The sequence below is a fragment of the Papio anubis genome, chromosome 13, assembly GCF_008728515.1.
Source record: "Papio anubis isolate 15944 chromosome 13, Panubis1.0, whole genome shotgun sequence".
In the NCBI taxonomy this organism is placed as follows: Eukaryota; Metazoa; Chordata; class Mammalia; order Primates; family Cercopithecidae; genus Papio; species Papio anubis.
Window position 1 is genome coordinate 12,811,679 of NC_044988.1, and position 21,476 is coordinate 12,833,154.

The 21,476-nt window shown below is 39.4% G+C and overlaps 1 protein-coding gene across 12 annotated transcripts in view; it reads right to left on the reverse strand.

The window, feature by feature from the left end:
- Positions 1-21,476, reverse strand: part of NTRK2 (neurotrophic receptor tyrosine kinase 2) — a 366,819-nt gene that overhangs the window by 299,765 nt on the left and 45,578 nt on the right. For all 12 annotated transcript variants that reach the window (XM_017949950.3, XM_003911869.4, XM_003911870.4 and 9 more), the window contains 3 exons: positions 11,302-11,438; positions 10,595-10,727; positions 7,079-7,384 (listed from right to left, as the gene is read on the reverse strand). In XM_017949950.3, coding sequence (XP_017805439.1) covers positions 7,079-7,384; positions 10,595-10,727; positions 11,302-11,438 — 576 coding nt within the window. The remainder of the gene's footprint in view (positions 1-7,078; positions 7,385-10,594; positions 10,728-11,301; positions 11,439-21,476) is intronic.

Here is a 21,476-nt window from a genome sequence, read left to right on the forward strand (position 1 = left end):
TGTTTTTTGTAGACACGGGGGTCTCACTTTGTTGCCCAGACTGGCCTGGAACTCCCGGCCTCAGGGGATCCTCATGCCTCAGTGTCCCAAAATGCTGGGATTGCAAGTGTGAGTCACTGCACCCAGCAAAAAATGACAATTTTTTCAATGAAACACAAAGTAATAGCTAGGTACCCAAATATTGGAGTCAGGGTATCTTTGACCATAGCCACAAAAAAGGAGAAAGGACAGGAGATTGGTTTTGTCCCCAATGGCACATTTCTGGGCCACTTTCCAAATGAAAAGGAGACGGGGGAAAAGAGCTTAGACAGCAGAAAGATCTAACACTGACCACCCTCTGAAAGGTGAGTCAAATTTTTGACTTAATTTTCTCCTTAAAGGGTTGTATTAGCTTGTTTGCATGCTGCTGATAAAGACATACCCAGGACTGGGTAATTTATAAAGGAAAGAGGTTGAATTGACTCATAGTTCCATATGGCCAGGGAGGCCTCACAATCACGGCAGAAAGTAAAGGGGAAGCAAGACATGTCTTACATGGCAGTAGGCAAGAAAGAGTGTGTGCAGGGGAACTTCCCTTTATCAAACCATCAGATTCCATAAGACTTATTTACTGTCACGAGAACAGCACAGGAAAAATCCGCCCCATGATTCAATTACCTCCCATTAGGCCCCTCCCACCACACGTGGAAATCATGGGAGCTAAAATTCAAGATGAGATTTGGGTGGGGACACAGACAAATCATATCAAGGGCCAAGTCTAGAATGCTAAGGTAGTAAAATAATAGGAGTCTCAAGGTCGTTTTTCTGGGTAAGCCCATGCTTCTGAATGAGGAAGAGCAAAGTTAGTATGAGATAAAAGCATTTCTGGGTAGAAAGTTTCTCCCTAAAGGCTACAGGGCATGAACACAAAGGGAGGTGGGGAATGTTCACCTCCTTTATCATATTCTCAATGCCTACCTAAGAAGAGGATAAATAACACTGAGCACCTGCCCGTCATGTGTCAAGCACTGCATCGGACACTTCAGATACGCTCAGCCTCAAGGCGGCAACCTTCTAAGCTGGGGCTGCCACATGTCAGGGAGGTGCTCAATGTTAGTCACTCCTTAGGTAGGCACAGGGATGCTCTCTACTTGGGGCTAGAACCCTACACTTTATGGAGAAGGAAAGTCACACTTCACACTCCGAGGTGTTAAGAAAATTGCTCAAAGCCACATAGATCATGGAGGATGAAACTCAGATCTGTGACTGAATCAGATCTGAATTCAAAACCCAAACCCTTCCCATTGCCCCAAAGCTGCTCTTTAAATAACATGGAGAGTGGAGGCTAACTATGCTCAGGATTCCAAGTTCAAACATCAGATCCGAATGAGTCATTTGAATTGACAGTAAGTGAAAATTTATCTCATTAGAAGTAAAATCTTAGAGGTTCCACCTATTCTATTTGATAGTCTCTGTTCACTGGCTTCCATGAGAAAGAGGATTTAAAGAGATGTCTTTGTCCTTTATTGCCTGTAATTTCTGCATACCTTCAACTGGGCCCTGCCTAATATCAAGCAGGAACATCCCTGGGAATGAGAAGCTGATCTCTTACAACCAGGATGAAGGCAACCTCAAAGAAGAACAGGGGACCTTCTCTATTTTACGGGTGGCTAGGGTGTCTTCCGTTATATGGGCTGTGTTTTATTCCCACCGTCCTGCACCTCACCCCTGCCACCTTCCTAAGAGGTAGGGTCTGCGTTGTCTCAAGTGTTATAACTCACTGCAAGGGGTAGCCCAGGACCTTCTGCTTCTCCTACCTTCAAAGACAGCTGGCACATTGTTCAAAATCCCTAGATTCTAGTATAACAGGATGTTAAGTGAGACTCTCCCTGCCTCAGTAACTGATACCAAAGTGGATGTGAGACACTTAGAGGCAGAAATCACAAAGGAACTGACGGACTGAGAACTGGAGCCATGTCCTTGGAAATGTCTGATTCACCTTGAGAGTGTAAGAGATCCCTGGAAGGAGAGAACAAGGAAGGATTTATAAAGAAGTTTCTTTGGGGAAGTGCTGCTCTAACACCGCCCCACCGAGGGGCTTCCACAGAACCACTCCGGAGGCTTGAAGTATGTTCTCTGCAAATGGATGGCTCAGAGGACAAGGCCTGACCCTTGCCAGAGAAGGTGAAAGAAACCTGCAACCGTGGGGTGTAGGTGGCATTGGGTTTGACCTGTACATCCAGAGGACAAGAGACTATGAGCGCCCCCTGCAGTCCAGAGGCAGCACAGGAGAAAGTCTTTGTGGGGAGTGTTAGGTCCTGCTGAGGGACCCCAACAACACAAAGTACATTCCTGGAGTCAGGAGTTGCTTGTGCCAGCTGGAGCAGAGGTACATTTGTTCACGTCACGGGAAATACAAAGAGAGAAATCTCCAAGAGCCCACAAAGGTATCCAGGAAAGAAAGTCTGCACATCAGCTTTGAACATTCCTAGGTCCCAAGGGCACAAAGTCACTAGTGAGCAAACTTCCCTGTCATCTCCTTCTCTATTCCCTTTCACCTGGGCAGCAGGGGCACTGACACCTCTGCAAACTCCATCCCTGACCCCATACGGCCAGCCTGAACTTGGGGAGGACAGGAGACTGGCCATGAGCTCGAATCCAGAGTTTTCATTTCTAGCTCAGGTGGGTCATGCCATTTCTCAATTGAGATTCTATCTGCAGCTGGAAATAACCAAAGGATTGTTTGCCACTCAATCATATGCAGAAAAATGTTACACAGCTCAGAGTTGTCCTCCAATCAGTGAGGCTCACTCCTGGTTACTCATTGGAATCACTAGGGACCTTAAAAACAACAATAAAAAAAAGCCAAAGCGCAACTCTCATCCCCAAGCCACTGAATCTGAGTTGCTAAAGCTAGGCCCCAGGAATGTGTATTTTAAAATGTAATCAGAATGGTGTGAACCTGGGAGGCAGAGCTGGCAGTGAGCCGAGATCGCACCACTGCACTCCAGCCTGGGCGACAGAGCAAGACTCCGCCTCAAAAAAAATAAAAAAAGTAATCAAACAAAATAGTGACAAAAAGTCCCCAGTTAATTCAAATATGCAACAAGGGGCAAGAAGCTACTGTTCTGGGAGCCAGGGAAGATCTCTCCTACTGAATGGATTTTAAAGACATGATGGAAAACAAAAGCAACATAAAACTCCTGTAGTTTGATTGTCACAAGTTGTGCTCTTCAGTGTGCTACAGGAGAAGCATCATGGTTTTCTAGATTTCATTTTGAAGCTGAAAGTTTGCATTTTATGCCTTAAACACAATCCCAAACTAACTGGAGCTAAGTTCAGTTCTTCAATGTGGGACCCAAAATGATCAATTTAGTATCTGGAGTCTGGGAAGGTCTTTTCTCTTTCTGGGTTACCAGCCAGGTTTCCAGTGATTAGCAGATGGGGAAGGGCGCTGGCTTGGTGTCTGGTGTGCTGCTGACATCTGAAGATCTGCTGGCACCTGTCCTTCCACATGAGCCTGCTGGCTGGGGAAATGGCAGAGTCTGCAAGGCCCCCAACATGCTCAAGAGACATTACACGGGTATCTTGGTTTGCTGGGCTGCTCTCTTTTAGTGCCTGCCTCACATCCTCACACACTGTGACTGGTACCCCCTTGGACTGGGCTGCCACTGGCTTGGGGTGGAACTTCTCCATCCTTCCTCCAAGTGGAGAGCAGGGTGTCTGCCACCTCGTCTAGTATCTGCATCCCAAGCAGGAGTAAAGGTTATGATGACTGTCATCACATCCAATTGGTTCCATCCTCTTCCATGCTCACCAATTTTTGTTTCAGAGACTTTTGGTTTATTTATGCTTCAGTTTCTTTCAGTATACTTTACTCTCTGTTTTAAAAAACGAGTTCCTAAGCAAAATGACCATCCCAGGGAAATCTTAGTTCTTTTTTGAAAACTATGTTTTATGTTTTATTTTTGAGACAGGATCTGGTACTGTCACCCAGGCTGGAGTGCAGTGGCACGATCATGACTCACTGTAACCTCCACCTCCCGGGCTCAAGCAATCCTCTCACCTCAGCCTCCTGAGTAGCTGAGACTACAGGCACACACACCAAATCCAGTTAATTCTTGCAATTTTTTAGAGAAGGGGTTTTGCCATGTTCCCCAGGCTGGTCTTGAACTCCTGAGCTCAAGTGATCTACCCACTTCAGTTTCCCAAAGTTCTGCGATTACAGACATGAGCCACTGCGCCTGGGCAGAAATCTGCTCTAAGCTGAATGAGGTGCACATACTCTAAGGGACACCAGAACTGTCACATTAATTCCGGCTCTGTATGGAAATGCAACTAGTTTCACGGGAGCCCAGGCTGCCTGCTTCCTTGTAAGCCAGGAAACTTCCAATATAACAAATAAAAAAAAAGGGAAGGTGGGATCTTACCAAAACAACTGGGAGAAAGAGGCTGAAATTTCTTATAAAAAATATTTGTGAGAGCTAAACTTCATCAATTACTACATGATAATAGTAGAAATATTAATGGACTATAAAGCCAAACTTGACCTGCTGTCCTTAACATGGAATGTACTTCAGACCAGCAGGGAATTTTTTTTTTTTTTTTTTGCTATTTGTTTATTTTTCTTTAGTTTTAAAGGAGGTTGAATGAGAAAGGAAGGAATTCTAAGAAAGGTCATTGTGCACTATGGCTGTGAGTCTCATAAATACCCACAACGATTCTATTCCCCTAGCCAAGTGGGGTCAATCTCTAATCGGTCACACTGGTTTATGGCCCACGAGGGCCATTTATATCCACTGTCACCCTGGGCCACGTCCCCTTCGTTCCCACTTTCATTTATTACTCCTTGATAGCTGACACTTAAGTAAATACTTAAAGAGAACAAAAAAATGGGCTTTTCTAAAAGCAGATATTAATATTTTAAAGACCTAATAAATTCATGAGCAAGAAGATGGAAAGAAAGGAGGGGAAGAAACATATTTATAAAATTGAGTTTCAGTTGTATTTTTTACAAATAATTATTTCTTTTAAAGGGAATGTTTGAGAAACACCAAGTTATTCTTATACCAGAAAACAATTCTTTCCCATCACAAGCTAAGTTAAAACTAACAGAAATGATCAATGAAAACGAAGCCACATGGGTAAGAAGGGTTCAGCTCTACCAAATATCAGTACCATACAGAAATGTTCAAAAGGAAAGATGAAAATCCTTCCCAAAACAGAAGCTACTGGCTTTACACTGACAGTACTGTGCATTGATATCAAAAGACTCAGACCACTTCTGACAGCTTGTAACTGCAGACCCTCACTCTGAACCAGATTTTGCCCCCAAGTGTTTCAAAGGGCCATTGGTGAAATTCAAATAAGTCTGAAGTTCAGTTATTAGTAATGTACCAATACTAGTGTCTTATTTGTGACAAATGTGCCACAGTAATGTAAGACATTAACAATGGTGGGGGAAGTCTGTGAATGTTCTATACTATCTTTGCAACTTTTCTACAGATCTAAAATTATTCAGAAGTAAAAAGTTTATGTAAGAACAAGCAAAAGGCTACTGTCCTAAATCAGTGTCTCTGGATTTAACTACGAAGCTGTTATTCCCTCAAACATGACTTCCTGCACACTGTAAGCTGGAGATTTACTACAGCAACCACAGCCAAGCAGCTAAACTCTCAATTAAGAGGAAGATTTAATGAAAAAGACAACAACAGCCAGGGGTGTCAGGGTATTGCATCCAAATATTGCTTGTTTTATGTGCTCCTTAAGGGCTGCTGTTTATAAATCAAACATATATTCCAAATAACATTTTGAACATACTAAGGAAGCCTGTGCATTTAAAAAGAGGTCTAGTGAAGAGCAAAATAACAGGAACTTATCATGTAATGAGAAGGACTGCATTCTTGCTTGTCATTTTGCAGAGATGGCTTTGCATTGACCACCTTTGCCGGTGGCGGGACCCTGGGAGCCACACAGGTACATGCAGCCCAAGCAGCCTCTGCCTCACAAGTCTCCAGGGTTCTATTTTCCCTTCTCCCTGCCAAGTCATCTTTGCATGACTTTGACTGACTCAGAGCTACTCTGGTGAGGAACTCTATTCATGTACAGCTCCCAATATCCAAACACAGGCCTTGGCCATCACATTGGTAGCAAGCATTCAGGCAATGAGACTGAGTAGGTAAGAACACTCCACTGAAGGACAGCATCTGAAGCAAGTAAATGCATGATACTTATCCCACTGTTCCTGAAGCTCACACTGACATGCTCCTGCTGTGCCCAGAGTAGACCCCTGATGCTAGCCATCCTTTCCGCAGTCCAAGCCTTTGGCCAGAGAGGCACTATTATCAGTCCTAGAAAAACAGCTTGGGAGCCAATAAAAGAATCACTCAGCTCAGTCAGCCCGGGTAAGCAAAACAGTCCAAGACACTAATTTCTCATCCATGGACGAGAAACCAGAATTCTCCTTTTTGAATTAGGTAAGAGGCTAGAAAATAAATCTTAAATGCATCACAAGCCAACCAAACACAGTTCCTGTGCTTGTAGTTTTGCATGGGTTTTTCCACTGTGGGTACAAAATCTCATTAAACACTTGCAACAATGATGGTAATAATAATAATGACCCTTTTCTCATAAGGGGCACTCTAGAGTAGTTATTAATCCAGTGTATATCAGATAACTATTCAAAATTATTAATTTCCTCATCCCCTTCTTGGGAGGAGAACAACTCCCTGTCCCTTAACTTGGCTTTGGCCCTGTGACTTGCTTTGGCCAATGGCAGATAAGCTGAAGAGACAGTATAGTGCACCAGTCCTGAATCTAGGCCTTAGGAAGCTTCACATTGTTCCAGTTGTCCTCTTTCACTCTGCACTTGTCATAGCAAGCACATCTCCTATGTAGCTGCTGCCTCATGACCCTGATTCCCACAATAAATAAATGCAAAATAAAACCACTCCGCTGACCTATGGATCCATGAGCAAGATTAAATAACGGAGTTTTAAGCCACTGGGTTTGGGGATGGTTTATTGTATACGTGATTTTGTCAATAGCTGAAATGATAGACTCTATCTTCTCCCCACATACAAAAGCGTCAGTTACTCACCATCGTCAATTCCAGGCCAGCCCATGAAGTGAGCAGAAATCTGTTTCTCATCCTTCCCATACTCATTCTTGGCTATTAGAGTGTAGTCCCCATTGTTCATGTGAGTGGGATTATCCAACTGGAGGCAGCCGTGGTACTCCGTGTGATTGGTAACATGTATTTTAGTACAGATGTATTTGGACTCATTCAATATTGCCCCGTTATAGAACCACTGAAGCGCTGGTTTGGGGTTGCCTTTCACAGTGAATGGAATGCACCAGTGGTGGTCTGAGGTTGGAGATTCGAGAAATGTGATAGTTGGTGCAACTAAATTGAAAAAGAGAGAGTTAATAGCATCAGAAAGCTCAGAATTCTCCCCATCTCGAGATGTCTGTGTCATTGATAGGGAATTTTACTCAACCACTGTATGGCTTAGAAAAACACATGATCAGAAACTCTGGAATCCATCAGTATTTTGTATCATCATCAGGGTGGATGTAACTCCCTACAGAGAGCTTCAGAGAGATTCCTTTCTGTGTTCTACTTAAGACCCATGCATTACAGTCATTTCTCAAATCCATTCAGTATAAGTGAAAACCAGCTCCAAACACATCCAAGAGATTTCTGACAGTGGAAAGAGTCCATTTGAAGTTGACTTTGGTTCCTAATATCTGTATCTTGATATTATACAGATTCATCATCAAAAAAAATCCAAAATAATACAATAATGAATACTTTTTGATAGAACTTCTTTCCTAAATAATACAAATAACAAAAACGACTTTTAAAATTTTACGTGAAGCCTTGATCTCACATTTCGAAAACAGATCAAACGGATCAATGCAATAAATGTTACTGCTGCTGATGAATTATTATAAGTTTAATAAATCAATATTTATTACTGATTGTCAATAGTAAATACTCTTTGAAAGTATCACATTTCATTATAGTGTTGTCCATTTTTGCTAGGATCCTAGATGCCAATGTTTGGATCCTTTAAATGTTTGGGGTCCAATTTAAGCCTGGACAGAGTAGGGATTATTTCAATTTTAGATATAAAGCACTTTATGCTTTGGGGAAACAAACATTATCAAGTAGAATCTTTAAACAGAGTACTTATCCTAAGTGAGGGTATTTAAAATACTTCATCTATTTATTTTAATGTAGTCTGACTTTGGTAATTACAAAATCAAGGACTGGAAAAGACCTTTGAGATCTAATAGCATCATTTTTTTCAGATGAAGAAACCAAAGTGCAATGAAGTTAAGTGAGCTCATCAAGGTTACTGAGCAAGGCAGATCTGGAAAAAGAATCTTGTCTCTTGATGTTTAATCCAGTGGCCCTTCCCTTTCAGGCACTGCTTCTTGACTGTATGTGTTCATCAAACAAGAGGAGAAAAAAATCTAAGGCATCGTAGCCAGGGAACAGACAAAACCTCTGAGTGGGGTCTCTGCACTGGTTATCTTTGTTGTTAATATTTTTTGTTTGTTTGTTTTTGTTTTTTTAGACAGAGTCTCGCTCTGTCACCCAGGCTGGAGTGCAGTGGCATGATCTCAGCTCACTGCAACCTCTGCCTCCCAGGTTCAAGCGATTCTCGTGTCTCAGCCTTCTGAGTAGCTGGGATTACAGGCGCCTGCCATCGTGCCCGGCTAATGTTAGTATTTCTAGTAGAGACAGGGTTTCACCATGTTTCTCAGGCGGGTCTTGAACTCCTGATCTCAAGTGATCCACCCGCCTCGGCCTACCAAAGTGCTGGGATTATAGGCGTGAGCCACTGCGCCCGGCCAGTTGTTAATATTCTTTATCATTTATTGCTTCTGGTCTTTGTCTAAACTATGACAGATAAGGTCAATTTTTCAGAGCCTAGTGACCATACAGATATTAACCTGAAACTGAGGAAAAAACTCAAGTTTGGATATTTTTACTAGAAAGCAGGTAATATGATATTACCCCCTTACTTGTCTTCAGATAAATCCTCCCACAATACTACCTAGGAAGAAGCCAAGCTGATAAAAGAACCTAATTCACTTTCATAATTTACAGAAAGATTTCCAGTTACCGGCGACATTCCTCTCAACTGAGCGCCTGCGAAGCTGAACTCCGCACATGTATATTGTAACAATGTCCCTCCCTCTGAGAAATGTGATATTACTAAATGTAAATTGGCAAAGCTTAATTGTTTGCTTTACCAAGTATCTCTCACAGGCCTCCTCAAAATAGTCTTTGGAAAACAAAAGGTTGAATATGTGATTTCATCTATAAAAATTCAGTTTAAATATCATTTGGGGGGACCCTATATATATATATATTATACAAAATAAGGTCCATGCATGTGTAGATACACACACTTGTAGACCTGTGCTATAAACCAACCACGACAAGGACCACAGTGGGGCAGGGGTCACACTTACCTTCCTCCCACCAGCCCAGGTTCCCACACCCAGGGCCCCTCATGCTTTCCACCATGCTCAAATGAATTTTGGGTTAGGTGCTGATTTAAGGACATACAGTTGGAAGTGGTTGCATATGTTTGGAGATAACATTGACTTCAGGCTTCTGAGGGGGTCAAAATGATGAGAAATTACGAGTTTAGTACCCACTGGGCATGGTGGTTGTACTGACAGTGATAAAGGATTACAGCTGATGATTTCAATCATTCACTCCAGCAATCACACACTGAATGTGTGCTGTGAGTGAGTGTTAACCAGCATATTGATACCAGCTATGGCCATGGGTCTACACGTGTGTAACTCATACACACACTTACACACATGCACGTTCATGTTTTTCCCATCCAAATTCTAATCCAAATGGAGTAAAACCTCATTAATTTATACCGTGCCAGCTCAGAATTTACAATGATGTGAAGTGTCTATATAGTTTTTGCTAAATATACACCTTCAAGCTAAAAGCCATAATTTGGAATTTCAAAATGTAATTAGTTACAATACTGAAGAAAAATACACTTATGTTTAAGAAGATGGATATCTTTGAACTTAGATTCAATGTACACAGAAATTTAAAACAATAATAATAAAAGTTTTCTACAGTTGATAATAATTTTCAGTAATTTAAGCAGGACTAATCCTACCTTCTCACAGAAACTTGATTATCAAACGAATGAGGTTTTATTTTATCAACAGTACAATCAGGCATTTGTGAACAGCCAGTAAATACTTTAGGTATCATAACTTTAAAGCATCATATTGCTTTTATAGAGGAAGAAAGTTTTAGAAACTGGTTTACGAAAATTTAAGCTAAAACATTGATAAGAGGGAGCAACCAGCCCAAAATATATTCTATCAGAAAAAAAGACAGATGAAGGCACAAAATGACAAGCTCAAAATCAAAAAAGAAGCTGAAAAGAAAGATCATGCATGAGCAAGAGTTATTAAGCAGAAATTGAACAAGTAAAAGAGGCTGATAATGTTTCTTAATTGAGTATGCACAAAACACTGCATATACTGTCCCAGCAACAAACGTAGGTATGTCCGTGATCATTTGCTATTAAAAGCACATGCCAGTCTGATTACGTACAATGCACAGTGAGGTTGACAGAATCTTGATCTTCTCCTACAAGATTTTCTGCCACACAAGAGATTTGCTTCCCACTGTCATCGGATGAAATGTTAGTTATCCTTAAGGAGCCCTGTGTGTGGCTTGTTTCATTCTACAAATGAATTAACAGACAAAAATAACCTTGATTAGGATTGATCCCAAAGTGACAAGATTTGGGGTTTCTTCCCCTAACTAGAGAAAAAAACAAATATATAAATATAATATATTTATATATTTATATAAAATATATAAAATAAATATATATATATATATAGCATTAGAAAAACTTCTCTGCCTGAAATAGGCTCAGGCAAAGAAGTAAATCAGAAGTTATTCTATTTCTCTAGGTTTCAGTTGCTAAGTGCATGAGGTTGACTTGATCCCTGAATTCCCTCCAAGGGAGAAGACCACAGGGAAAGTCACTCACTTTGTTCAGGATGATACAAAGAGCTCACTAGGGATATAAAGACTCCTCGCTCTCTTAGGTATGCATAACTAAAATGCAAGCCTGCATTAGTCTTTGTTAATTAAGAATAAGTAGAAAGTAAATGTACATCAAAAACTCTTTGTAAATTTCTATATGCAGCCCTATAAAATATCAAATGATCATCACTAGGTTTAATACATTCTCACATTCTGAAACACTCTTGTCTCTCTATTAAGACACAACCAAACACAAGCCTTACCATATGTTTGGAAACCAGATTACCAACATCCCAATACATATTAGGAACCGGATCGCCTGCCACACTACAGGATAATGTGATAGACTTTCCTTCCTCCACAGTGAGGTTAGGTGCGGCCAAATTTGCAGATGGTAAACCTATGGAACAAGAAAAGTAAACAGAGGCATATGCAAATAGGTAAATGCAGTATCAAACTAAAAGCAAGAAATTGAAAACTGTTTATGCTTTAAAAATAAATCTTTAATTGCTTTTTGAGACTGATTTATGTTGATCTGAAAAAGTGCCACTTTGATCAGCTTCATAGATTTAACATAAATCAAAAAAAGCTATAAGTAGATTTCAAAATAAATTATGCACATTTCTTATAGCATTAATGCCTAATAACCTTTTATTTTAAGAACACTAGTATAAAGAACTGTCTTCCACCTCTTTTTCTGTTCTACAGTTACTAATCCAGTTTTTGCACATAAACAGAGATTGTACCTATGGACTGACATCATGTCTTTTATTTCCTTCTGTCTCCTATCCCCTATTTTTTTTTAATGCTCAAGAACACAAAAGGGTGAGATGCAGCTATGTTGTTTTTGCAAAAATCTGTTTTTTGCTTTAAGTAACTCTCACAAATCTAACCCTCTACCAGACACAGATTTTGAAAGACTCATTCTACTGAAGAAAATGTAGTTTCAAAGCATTTTTCAAAGACAGGCAGTTTGAACTATTACAGTGTTAGAATGTTTCAAAGTTACGTAAATCGTAGTTAAATATTATAGGTAAAACTGCTATCTTATTTAGAATATAATGAAAATGGGTATATGGACTCATTTCAGTGAAAAGTTCTTTTTATTGGAAAGACTCTGAGAATGTACTTATCAGATGAAACTTTGAACCTTATAAACATTTTTTAATAGTCCAGCAAGGCATCATTTTTATATTTTTATATTTCAAAAGCTATGTATAATTTTAGGGATGCTGCTATCACTTCATGAAAGTATCACACCAACTGAGTGTGGACACTGCTTTAAACTGCATAAGAATCATGGTATTTTTTACACGTAGGCATGTCTTAGAGGGTATAACAATATGTCAGGACCTGCTAGTGGAGGCTGTCCCTCTCTTGGTGTCAGGAACTCTGCTTGGGACTATAGTCACCTGACAGTTATGTCCTGCAGAACTATGATACAGCATTAAGTCAGATCAGAACCTGGAGGTCAAAGAAGGCGATTCATTTTCAACAACCGTTAAATTGCAATTAACCCACCCACCTGGCAATATTTGACCCGTCATCTTCACATTATTATGGATAAACCCTTCTCTTATGCTGTATTCCTACTGGCAAAGCCATCTTTCTTTATTAGTGAAATCAGACTGGAATAAGATTTATACAGTCTGTATCTCATGGTTTTCCCACCACTGGGAGAGGATTCCCCAATAAGATCTGGCTTTCAGGGGCTAGTGAGACCCCCTTCCAAACTCTTCCTTCCCGTGAGCATCCAATAGAGACCAATGTTACATCTTTCGTGGGGTTTCAAGAAAAAAAAAAAAAAGCCCCTAATAGCCAGAGTTATACAGAGCAATGAAATATATAACAATGATTAACAGAGAGTGTAATACAAGCCCCACACCCTAAACCCGGCACATACTAACTTTGTGGCCTTGGATGAGTCTGTTGTTTTTCTCAATGTGTTTTCTTCACAACTTCTATGACAATTAAGCTGTTCAATTTATTAGGGAGCGTGTCAAGGCAAAATAGAAGAAATGGGCTTACTTAGTGAAAAATCCCCTTGAAGTCAATGGCATAATCTGGGTGACTTTTAAAAATATGTATATACTTAATTTTGTTTTTCAAAAATCAAATATTTAATCACATAGTTTGAAGAGTTGATAATTCTGTAAAACTTATGAAAAAGATTCAAGCTACTGTGTGTGAGAAACAGTAGTCCCACCTTACCCATGTGGCACTATTTCCTATTCCCAGAGGCACCCATTTCATCTCCTTTAACTTCTTCTTTGGGCATTGCTCTGCTCATCACTAAGCATCACTCTTTATTGCTACTTCTTGGTTTTCCTGTTTCAGCAGTATCTACTGACCTCCCACTGTGGAAGATGAGATAGGGGCTCCCTTTCACACAGAATGCCAGCTCTCCTCAGGCCCCCACCACATTCAGCATACTCTGTCTTCACACTTTTTCATGTGCTATAATTGTCTCAGTGGAGACAAAAAGATGATTACGAGTATGTGGCCAGGTACGGCTCATGCCTGTAATCCCAGTACTTTGGGAGGCTGAGGTAGTTGGATCATGAGGTCAGGAGATCGAGACCAGCTTGACCAACATAGTGAAACCCCATCTCTACTAAAAAATACAAAAAATTAGCCATGTGTATGGTGGCAGGCACCTGTAATCCTAGCTAATGGGGAGGCTGAGGCAGGAGAATCGCTTGAACCCAGGAGGCGGAGTTTGCAGTGAGCCAAGCTCGTGCCATTGCACTCCAGTCTGGGCAGCAGTGCAAGACTCCATCTCAAAAAAAAAAAAAAAATTATTATGAGTATGCAAGCCTTACTAACACCAGAACCATCTAATATGCAATACTTACTTTATTTCACCAAATTTAAAACAGTATTAATTACAGGTTGCAACACTGCTATTATGTACCACTATGAAAGGAAAAAAATGTGCCAATATAACTATAACACATGCTTTCTTACCACTTAGAACTATTGCTTGGAGGTTGGACCTTATAGATAGCCCATTTAATTCTCCATTCCTTTCCTATTTTCCAACTTTTGATTTATTTGCTCTATTTACAGGGAGAGTTTTTTAGATTAATTTTTAAAGCCTGCTTTTAAGGTTGTTCATTCCTCTATCATATTTTTTATTCCCAAGGCTCTTCTTTTGTTCCTGAATGTTCTTATTTTATAGCACCTTCTTCTTGTTCCATGGATGCAATATCTCTTACGATTTCTATGATATATTTATAATCATTTCTTGAATTTTTATTTTCTCTATATCAGTTTTGTTTCTAGCAATTTTTTTTTCTCTCTCTCTTTGTTGCTTTTGTGTTTGTCTTTCAATTACAAGCTTTCCTCAATTATGTCTGGCTATTCATACATCTTTAAGATTGAGGTACTAGAAGCATTGCACAAATTTATGAATTGTCAGCTTCATTGTAGGACAATATTATTGGCCTATTTACTAGGTACCACCTGATGTCAGGATCATGAAATCATTTTGAGGAAGGGGGTGGTCAAGTTATTCAAATAATGCTCTTCCAATTTCCTGCTTGGAAGAGAAAGAGGCCTGGAAATATTAATATTCAGAATGTAAATCCATCATATTCTCTATGGTTCCCATGGCCTCACTCTCTCTGGAGTTTCTCAGAACCTTTGTTTTATCCACTTTAGAGAATTAAGCCTCCAGTTTTCTGCTGAGGCAGGAGAGGTACAGTCACCTGGGCTTAGCAGACTTTCAACCAATACAGTGTTTGGTGTTACCTGTACTCTCACGCCATAAGCATTGTAGTAGTTCTGCCATATAAACCAAGTTTCCCCTTGGCTTTCTCCATTGTCAGTTTGGTAACCAGCATTCTCACCCTTTAAGTCAGTTACTACTCATGCATCTGCTTTTTCAGCTTGCAAGTGTTTGTGCTTTGATAACTCTCCCTCTTCCTTTTTATTTATTTATTTATTTATTTATTTATTTATTTATTTATTTTTGAGATAATCTTGCTCTGTCACCCAGGCTGGAGTGCAGTGGCACAATCTCTGCTCCCTGCAACCTCCACCTCCTGCGTTCAAGGATTCTCGTGCCTCAGCCTCCTGAGTAGCTGGGATTACAGGCACATACCACCACGCCTGGCTAATTTTTTGTATTTTTGGTAGAGATGGGGTTTTGCCATGTTGCCCAGGCTGTTCTCAAACTCCTGAGCTCAGGTACTCCACCCGCCTCGGCCTCCCAAAGTGCTAGGATTATAGGCATGAGCCACCATGCCCCACCGACTCTTCCACTTTCTATATTTATAGATTTATCTGCTGACTCTGGGGTGACCATCAGAGTCAAGGCCTGTCATGGTGCTTGTTCTCAAGGTATGACTCCCTCCATAGCCAGACCCCACCAATGAAGCCTAAAGACACCCACCCTGGCATATCAAGTACAAACCCATGGAATGAATTTCCTACCTTTATAAATGTATCTAATAGTTTGGAAATTCTGAGCAGAGAAAGGTTAAAATAAAGAGATTTTCAGTAGGAAATGTTACATCATAATGTTAATTTTTCCTATAAAATCTCATGTGGGTTTTATTTTTCAAACTTAAGCTCACATAATCAACAGCTCTAAAAGCATTTAATTACAGTAATACTAATATTAGTATTTATTGGGCATTCACTGAACCAGATATTCTTGCCTAGTACCTTGTTTTATCTCATCCTTAGAACCAGTCTTGAAGGTAAGTTTTTGCCCTCATTTAATTAATGAAGTAGATGAGTTTTGGAAAAGTCAAATACATTATCCAACATTGTCCAAGTACATACAGACCTAGAATTTGAACTCAAAGCTCAGGGTCTTCACCACTACCTCCCAAGCTGTACATATCCATTTCATCATGGACCATAAATACCACTGATAAAGTGGTATTTATGATTCCTTGATAAAGGAATTATTTCATTGAAAAATAATTACATGTCTCTTCTGGAGAAGAGTGAGTCTCCTTTATTTATAGACAAATTGTATCACCCTGTCATCAAAGGAATCTGAGCAAAATTGGCCAAGTCTAGATCTCTTAAATGTAAAGTCGTCCACAAATGAGTAAGCATCTGACTCACGTTAATTCTAGAGCGTTAATATGCTGGCCAAAGATTCAATAATGGAAAAACAATCTGTACTTGAAATATCACTTGAGGTTTAATTAGCACAATAAAAATGAATTGGGAAGCATGAATAGCCAAGGCGGGATAAACCATTTGCCAGGCACTACTTCTTGGCTTAATAAGATTTGAAATCGGCACAAACACACAGCAAAGCCCAGCAACGCTTCCAAGAGCTGCTAGTTCTACTGTAAAAGGATCCTGACTCTAAGCCCTACAGCTGTCTTCCTTTGCACTCTGGGGAACCTCGCTGGAGATCGGAGACGACCAGCTTCCCAGGCAGACAGATACCTCCACGTAGATGTCTCTTGATCTGGATTCCTTCAGGAAGGATGTACTGGCCTGTAGACCTCAGCAGAAAATCATCAACCAGGCAGTGAAAATGTTGACTTTCTTTACACCAAAGCTTCCCAAACTCTATTGTGTGTATGAATCACCAGAGTATCTTGTTAAAGATGTAGCTTCTTTTCCAATAGGTCTGAGTTGGGGCCTAAGAATTTGCATTTCTAATAAACTCTCTGTTCCACAGAACACACTTGGAAGGACAGGCGTTTATACCAAAAGTGTCCGGCAATTGTTCAATGGGCTTTTGTTCCTACAACTATTATTCTTAAATCTGATATGGACCTGAGTTGTCCATCAAATTTTCCCCAAAGCGTGTCCTATAGAATTCTAATTTATTGAGATTCTAGAGGGGAAAAAAAATCCAAGATTACAAAAAAAAAGGAAGAAGAAAGAAGAAGAGGAAGAAGAGGAGGAAGAAGAGGAAGAGGAAGAAGAAGAAGGAGAAGGAGAAGGAGGCTCTGTAAGAAACTGGATGTTCACAATGCACATTAGAAAATTAAAAGTTCTGAGAACTCCTGCTATAAAGAAATGCATTTAAATTCCATTGGTCTTACATTCCCCAAGCAGATTTGAGCACATAATCAGTTCTTTGATTGTAATGTTTGTTGTGGCTTTTTTTGTTTGTTTGTTCTTATTTTTTTGAGAGACGGAGTCTCGCTCTGTCGCCCAGGCTGGAGTGCAGTGGCCGGATCTCAGCTCACTGCAAGCTCCGCCTCCCGGGTTCACGCCATTCTCCTGCCTCAGCCTCCCAAGTAGCTGGGACTACAGGCGCCCGCCACCTCGCCCGGCTAGTTTTTTGTACTTTTTAGTAGAGACGGGGTTTCACCGTATTAACCAGGATGGTCTCGATCTCCTGACCTCGTGATCCGCCCGTCTCGGCCTCCCAAAGTGCTGGGATTACAGGCTTGAGCCACCGCGCCCGGCCTGTTGTGGCTTTATTTTTACTTCAAGCAATTTGACAAAATATAAGATATATACATATATTTAAATTCAGATGTAAAATACATTTAAATCTATTCTTATTGATGGTAGTAATAGTTATTATTTATTCAATACTTAGTATGTGCTAGACTCTGTTTTAAATATTTTCCATTTATTACCTTATCAATCATCCCAAAAATCCTCAAAAGTAGGTGCCATTAATATTTCTATTTCCAGATGAAGAAGTTAAGGCTATCAAGTATCATGACTAAATAGCTAGTGAGTGGGTTGGCCCTGGCCCACATCTGTCTGTCCAGGGCCTTAACCAGAGCATTCCGGCTGCTTCCTTTGCCGGGATCTTCCATGTCTCTGCTCCCACCTATTAGTGCGTACTTCTTGAGAGTTGACCAAATTGACTAGATCCTTCAATCACTCATTCAAAGTGTGTAGGCCCTCACTTTCTCTTAAGGAAAAACAAATCTCTAGTCATTTTGGATTAAGCCAGGGTTTTACTAATATTTTTCAGTAATCACCAGTAGGTCTGGCTTGTGTTTGCTTTCAGCTTGTTTCAGTGATCCTGAGCATCACTTTACATGTATAAAAATATTCAAGTAAATTATAATTTTGTCTGTTCTCTGCCTTCTCTCCTCTCACTTCTATTTGTGCACACATAAAAGAACTTAAAACAAATAAAAAACACTTGACCTATCTCTTAATTCTCTGTCAACAGAATACTAAAATTCTATAACCTTCCCCTCTACCCTTCTATCTCTTTGTCATATCTTCAAAGTTCTTTGCCTCCTAAACAGCTATATTCCACAACCAAGAATGAAGCAAAAATGAGCCTGACCTATTTAGAAGTGATTGCTTTATACCTGGTAGCAAAACTGACAGAAAGTTAGCAAAAATGACTTTGCAAGCTCAAATTTGAAACTGCGCTTCTAAGCACATGTGAGCCATGTCACAATAGTGACAGCTACCACATAACTTCTAAACACAAAAATTTAAACAGCAGTTGACAGATGAGAAAAAAACAACTTCATTTGACATTCTAAGAGGATAAAGAAAAATAACGATCCACTGTGTGGTTGGCTTTATTTAGGAGACAAAACTTGATCTCTAAGAAAATTAAAGCAAAGCAGTATGCTAAAATAGCCTTTGTGTATAGTTTTCAGGAAAGAAAGTCAATCCAACTAAGTTGCTAAGAAAATAATGTTTCATATCACTCTAACTTCCACATAGAGCATTAATATAGCATATTCTTTTAATCTGGAGTGTTAACAAAGTAGAATTACTACCAGTCTATTTTCTTGGTTCAACACAAACAAAATAAGGAGTATGTACAAATATGCTACACAGACATATGTGCTACAAACTGTGGTTGAAACCAAAAGTAAATCTTAAAAGTAAATCACTAAATTCAATTTATCTCAAGGAACCTGGCCTCTCCTTCTGGGCACCTGTGAACTGACCTTCACTAACATAAATAGTATTTTATCGACGTGCCTTTAAAAGCTTCTACATTAAAAGTTTGAAGGTTAGAAAAGCGGAAAATTGAAATTGTCATAGTAAATAGGAAGGAAACGAAAGGCAAGTCTGATTTCAAGCCATAGGACCATTAAGGATAGTTTATATAGTAACTGCACAGTTCTTCAACCAACAAGTGAATTGCCACCTTATATGCACTGTGGGACTATCATTCTGTGTGGTAACTAGTTACTAGTAAAATAGGTGCAGGGATTCTTTTGATATGACCCAGAGGAATACTGCCTTTCTTAAATGTATTTGCCATCTACTTAAGGCAGAGCATTTCATGTACTATTAACACTTGCTGAAGAAGCTCTCAGGTAAGATTTAAATAATAATGATAGTATTTTTTAAAATTAAAATGTAACATCCACTGCTCCTTAATAATCCCATTATGCCAGGGGAAGTGACTGAAAGGTTTATACTGCAAGATTAACTGCTGAAAACCATCTAAGTGTGCAGGAATTGAGCAGAAATTTTTTTTAAAAAATACTACATGATAAATAATTTCATTAAAAACACTTGAAGAATTAGCAGGGAGATTTTTTATACGAGAAGATAATCAGCACAGCCTGGCCAAATCAGCTTTCTTCACCAGCACTTACATGATTCTGTTTCAGTCTTCAGAACCATTGCTCATAGCACCTCTTTATTCCAATTAATGTGGAAATGTTACATGAAAATGTTTTGTTGCCTTGCAATTAATAAAGTTTTTCTAAGGTTTAGAAAGGCCTTGTGAAGAAACGAACCACTACTTGTTTTACAGCATGAATAAATTTACAGTAATTCACAGCAGGAGGGGACTGTTAGAAAAATATTGTGAGGCATTTTGACTACACTATTAATGAAAATGATGCAGTTAAACTTCCCAGCCCCATCTATCATGCTCGATTAATCTCTAAGGATATAAAGAAAAAAGAAGAAATGAGATTCTCTCAAAAATGCAATGAGGATAAAAATTTCAAAAAGAATGAAAAAATACTAAACTATAGAATAATTTGGCTAAAATAATGTATTTAAGTTATTTTTAATTAACTGAAACGTTCACACCATTATATTAAAAACTTAGCCCAATATGAACATTAATATGATACGGTTCATGCATTTGTTAATTCAGCAAACCTTCATCAAATGCCTGTTATGATCAAGGGGTACAGTAGGCACCATGGAATATGTGTATTTGCATGTAAAATGTAGAGAACTTGTTCACCATATAATACCTCCATGACGAAATACTAACAAGGGAAGCTTTTAAAGAAAACTCATCTTACAAACAAATAAAATCTCAGTAGTTCTTCTTCTTCATTGAAATAAAAATAGTACCAATTGCAAACTAAATACAATGGCCATGGTAGTTGGCAAATTGTTGGTTTACAAAGATGACACACACAAGACCACAGTGTTTACTAATTCCGAGTTAGCTAAAAAGTTTCACCCCCCTCCAAAAAGTGTGGAAACAAGACGAACTTCAAATCTGTGACTTAAACACAACAGATGTGTTTTAAAGTATATGTAAAAGAAAAAGCCAGCTGACCATAAATTCTTTTTTTATTTTTCAAACAAGACATCTAACTTGAAGATACTGGCATGTTATCTGGTTTCTTCAACACAGAATTCCAGAGAAAGATTTTAAATCCAACATTCTAGTGTCATTTTCTGTTTAGATGATCTAACTTCTCCTGAAAGAACCAGTTGGGAAACCATCAAAAGAAAATTAATACATGACTAAGCCTCAAAGTGAAGGCTCCCTTTCTTATCCCAGATATCTAGAAGTGATACTCAATATTTTTCTTAGAACCCAGAACAATGTTGGAAAATAGAAGGCACGCCACTGACGGAGAAGAAACTATAAAGAACTCCTGAACGAGAGAAAGCAGAAGTGGATGAACGAAAAGCAGCACAGCCCCAAAGGGACACATATCCATGTGCTTCATAAAATAGTGAGGCCCTCAAAGAACCCAAAAGTAGAGCAGGATTGCCGGACTCCCTGGAGATGTGGCACACCCCAGTATGGAAAAGGGCATTTCAGTCACACACACAAAAAAATGACTCACAAGAGATTGTGGAAACTGATCATCAGTGGTTAAAAGGGAAAAAAATCAGCAGCTGGAGAAACAGCTGAAGAGCTAAGTGATGAGTAAACCAATTCTCCCATAATACGGTGCACAAGGACAAGCAGATGGAAACTACCAAGGAAAGGGTGACCAGCATGAGTGGAGCCAGAAATGTAAGTATCTATCCAATGTCGATTCCTGAATGAAACAATAAATGGAAAGAATACGTGGAGTCAATCAATACGAAAATTTTTCCAGAACTGAAGACATGAACCCCCACACTGAAAGGGTATCTCTCACACTAAGCAGAATTAAAAATAAAATTAACCCCACATCTAGTTACGTTGTGGTGAAATTTAAGAATAACATGGATAAGGAGTAAATCCTCAAAACTTCCAGAGGTGGAAACATTTAAAAAAGCACAGGTTACCTAGAAAGAGCAAGTATCAGACTGACCTCAGACTTCT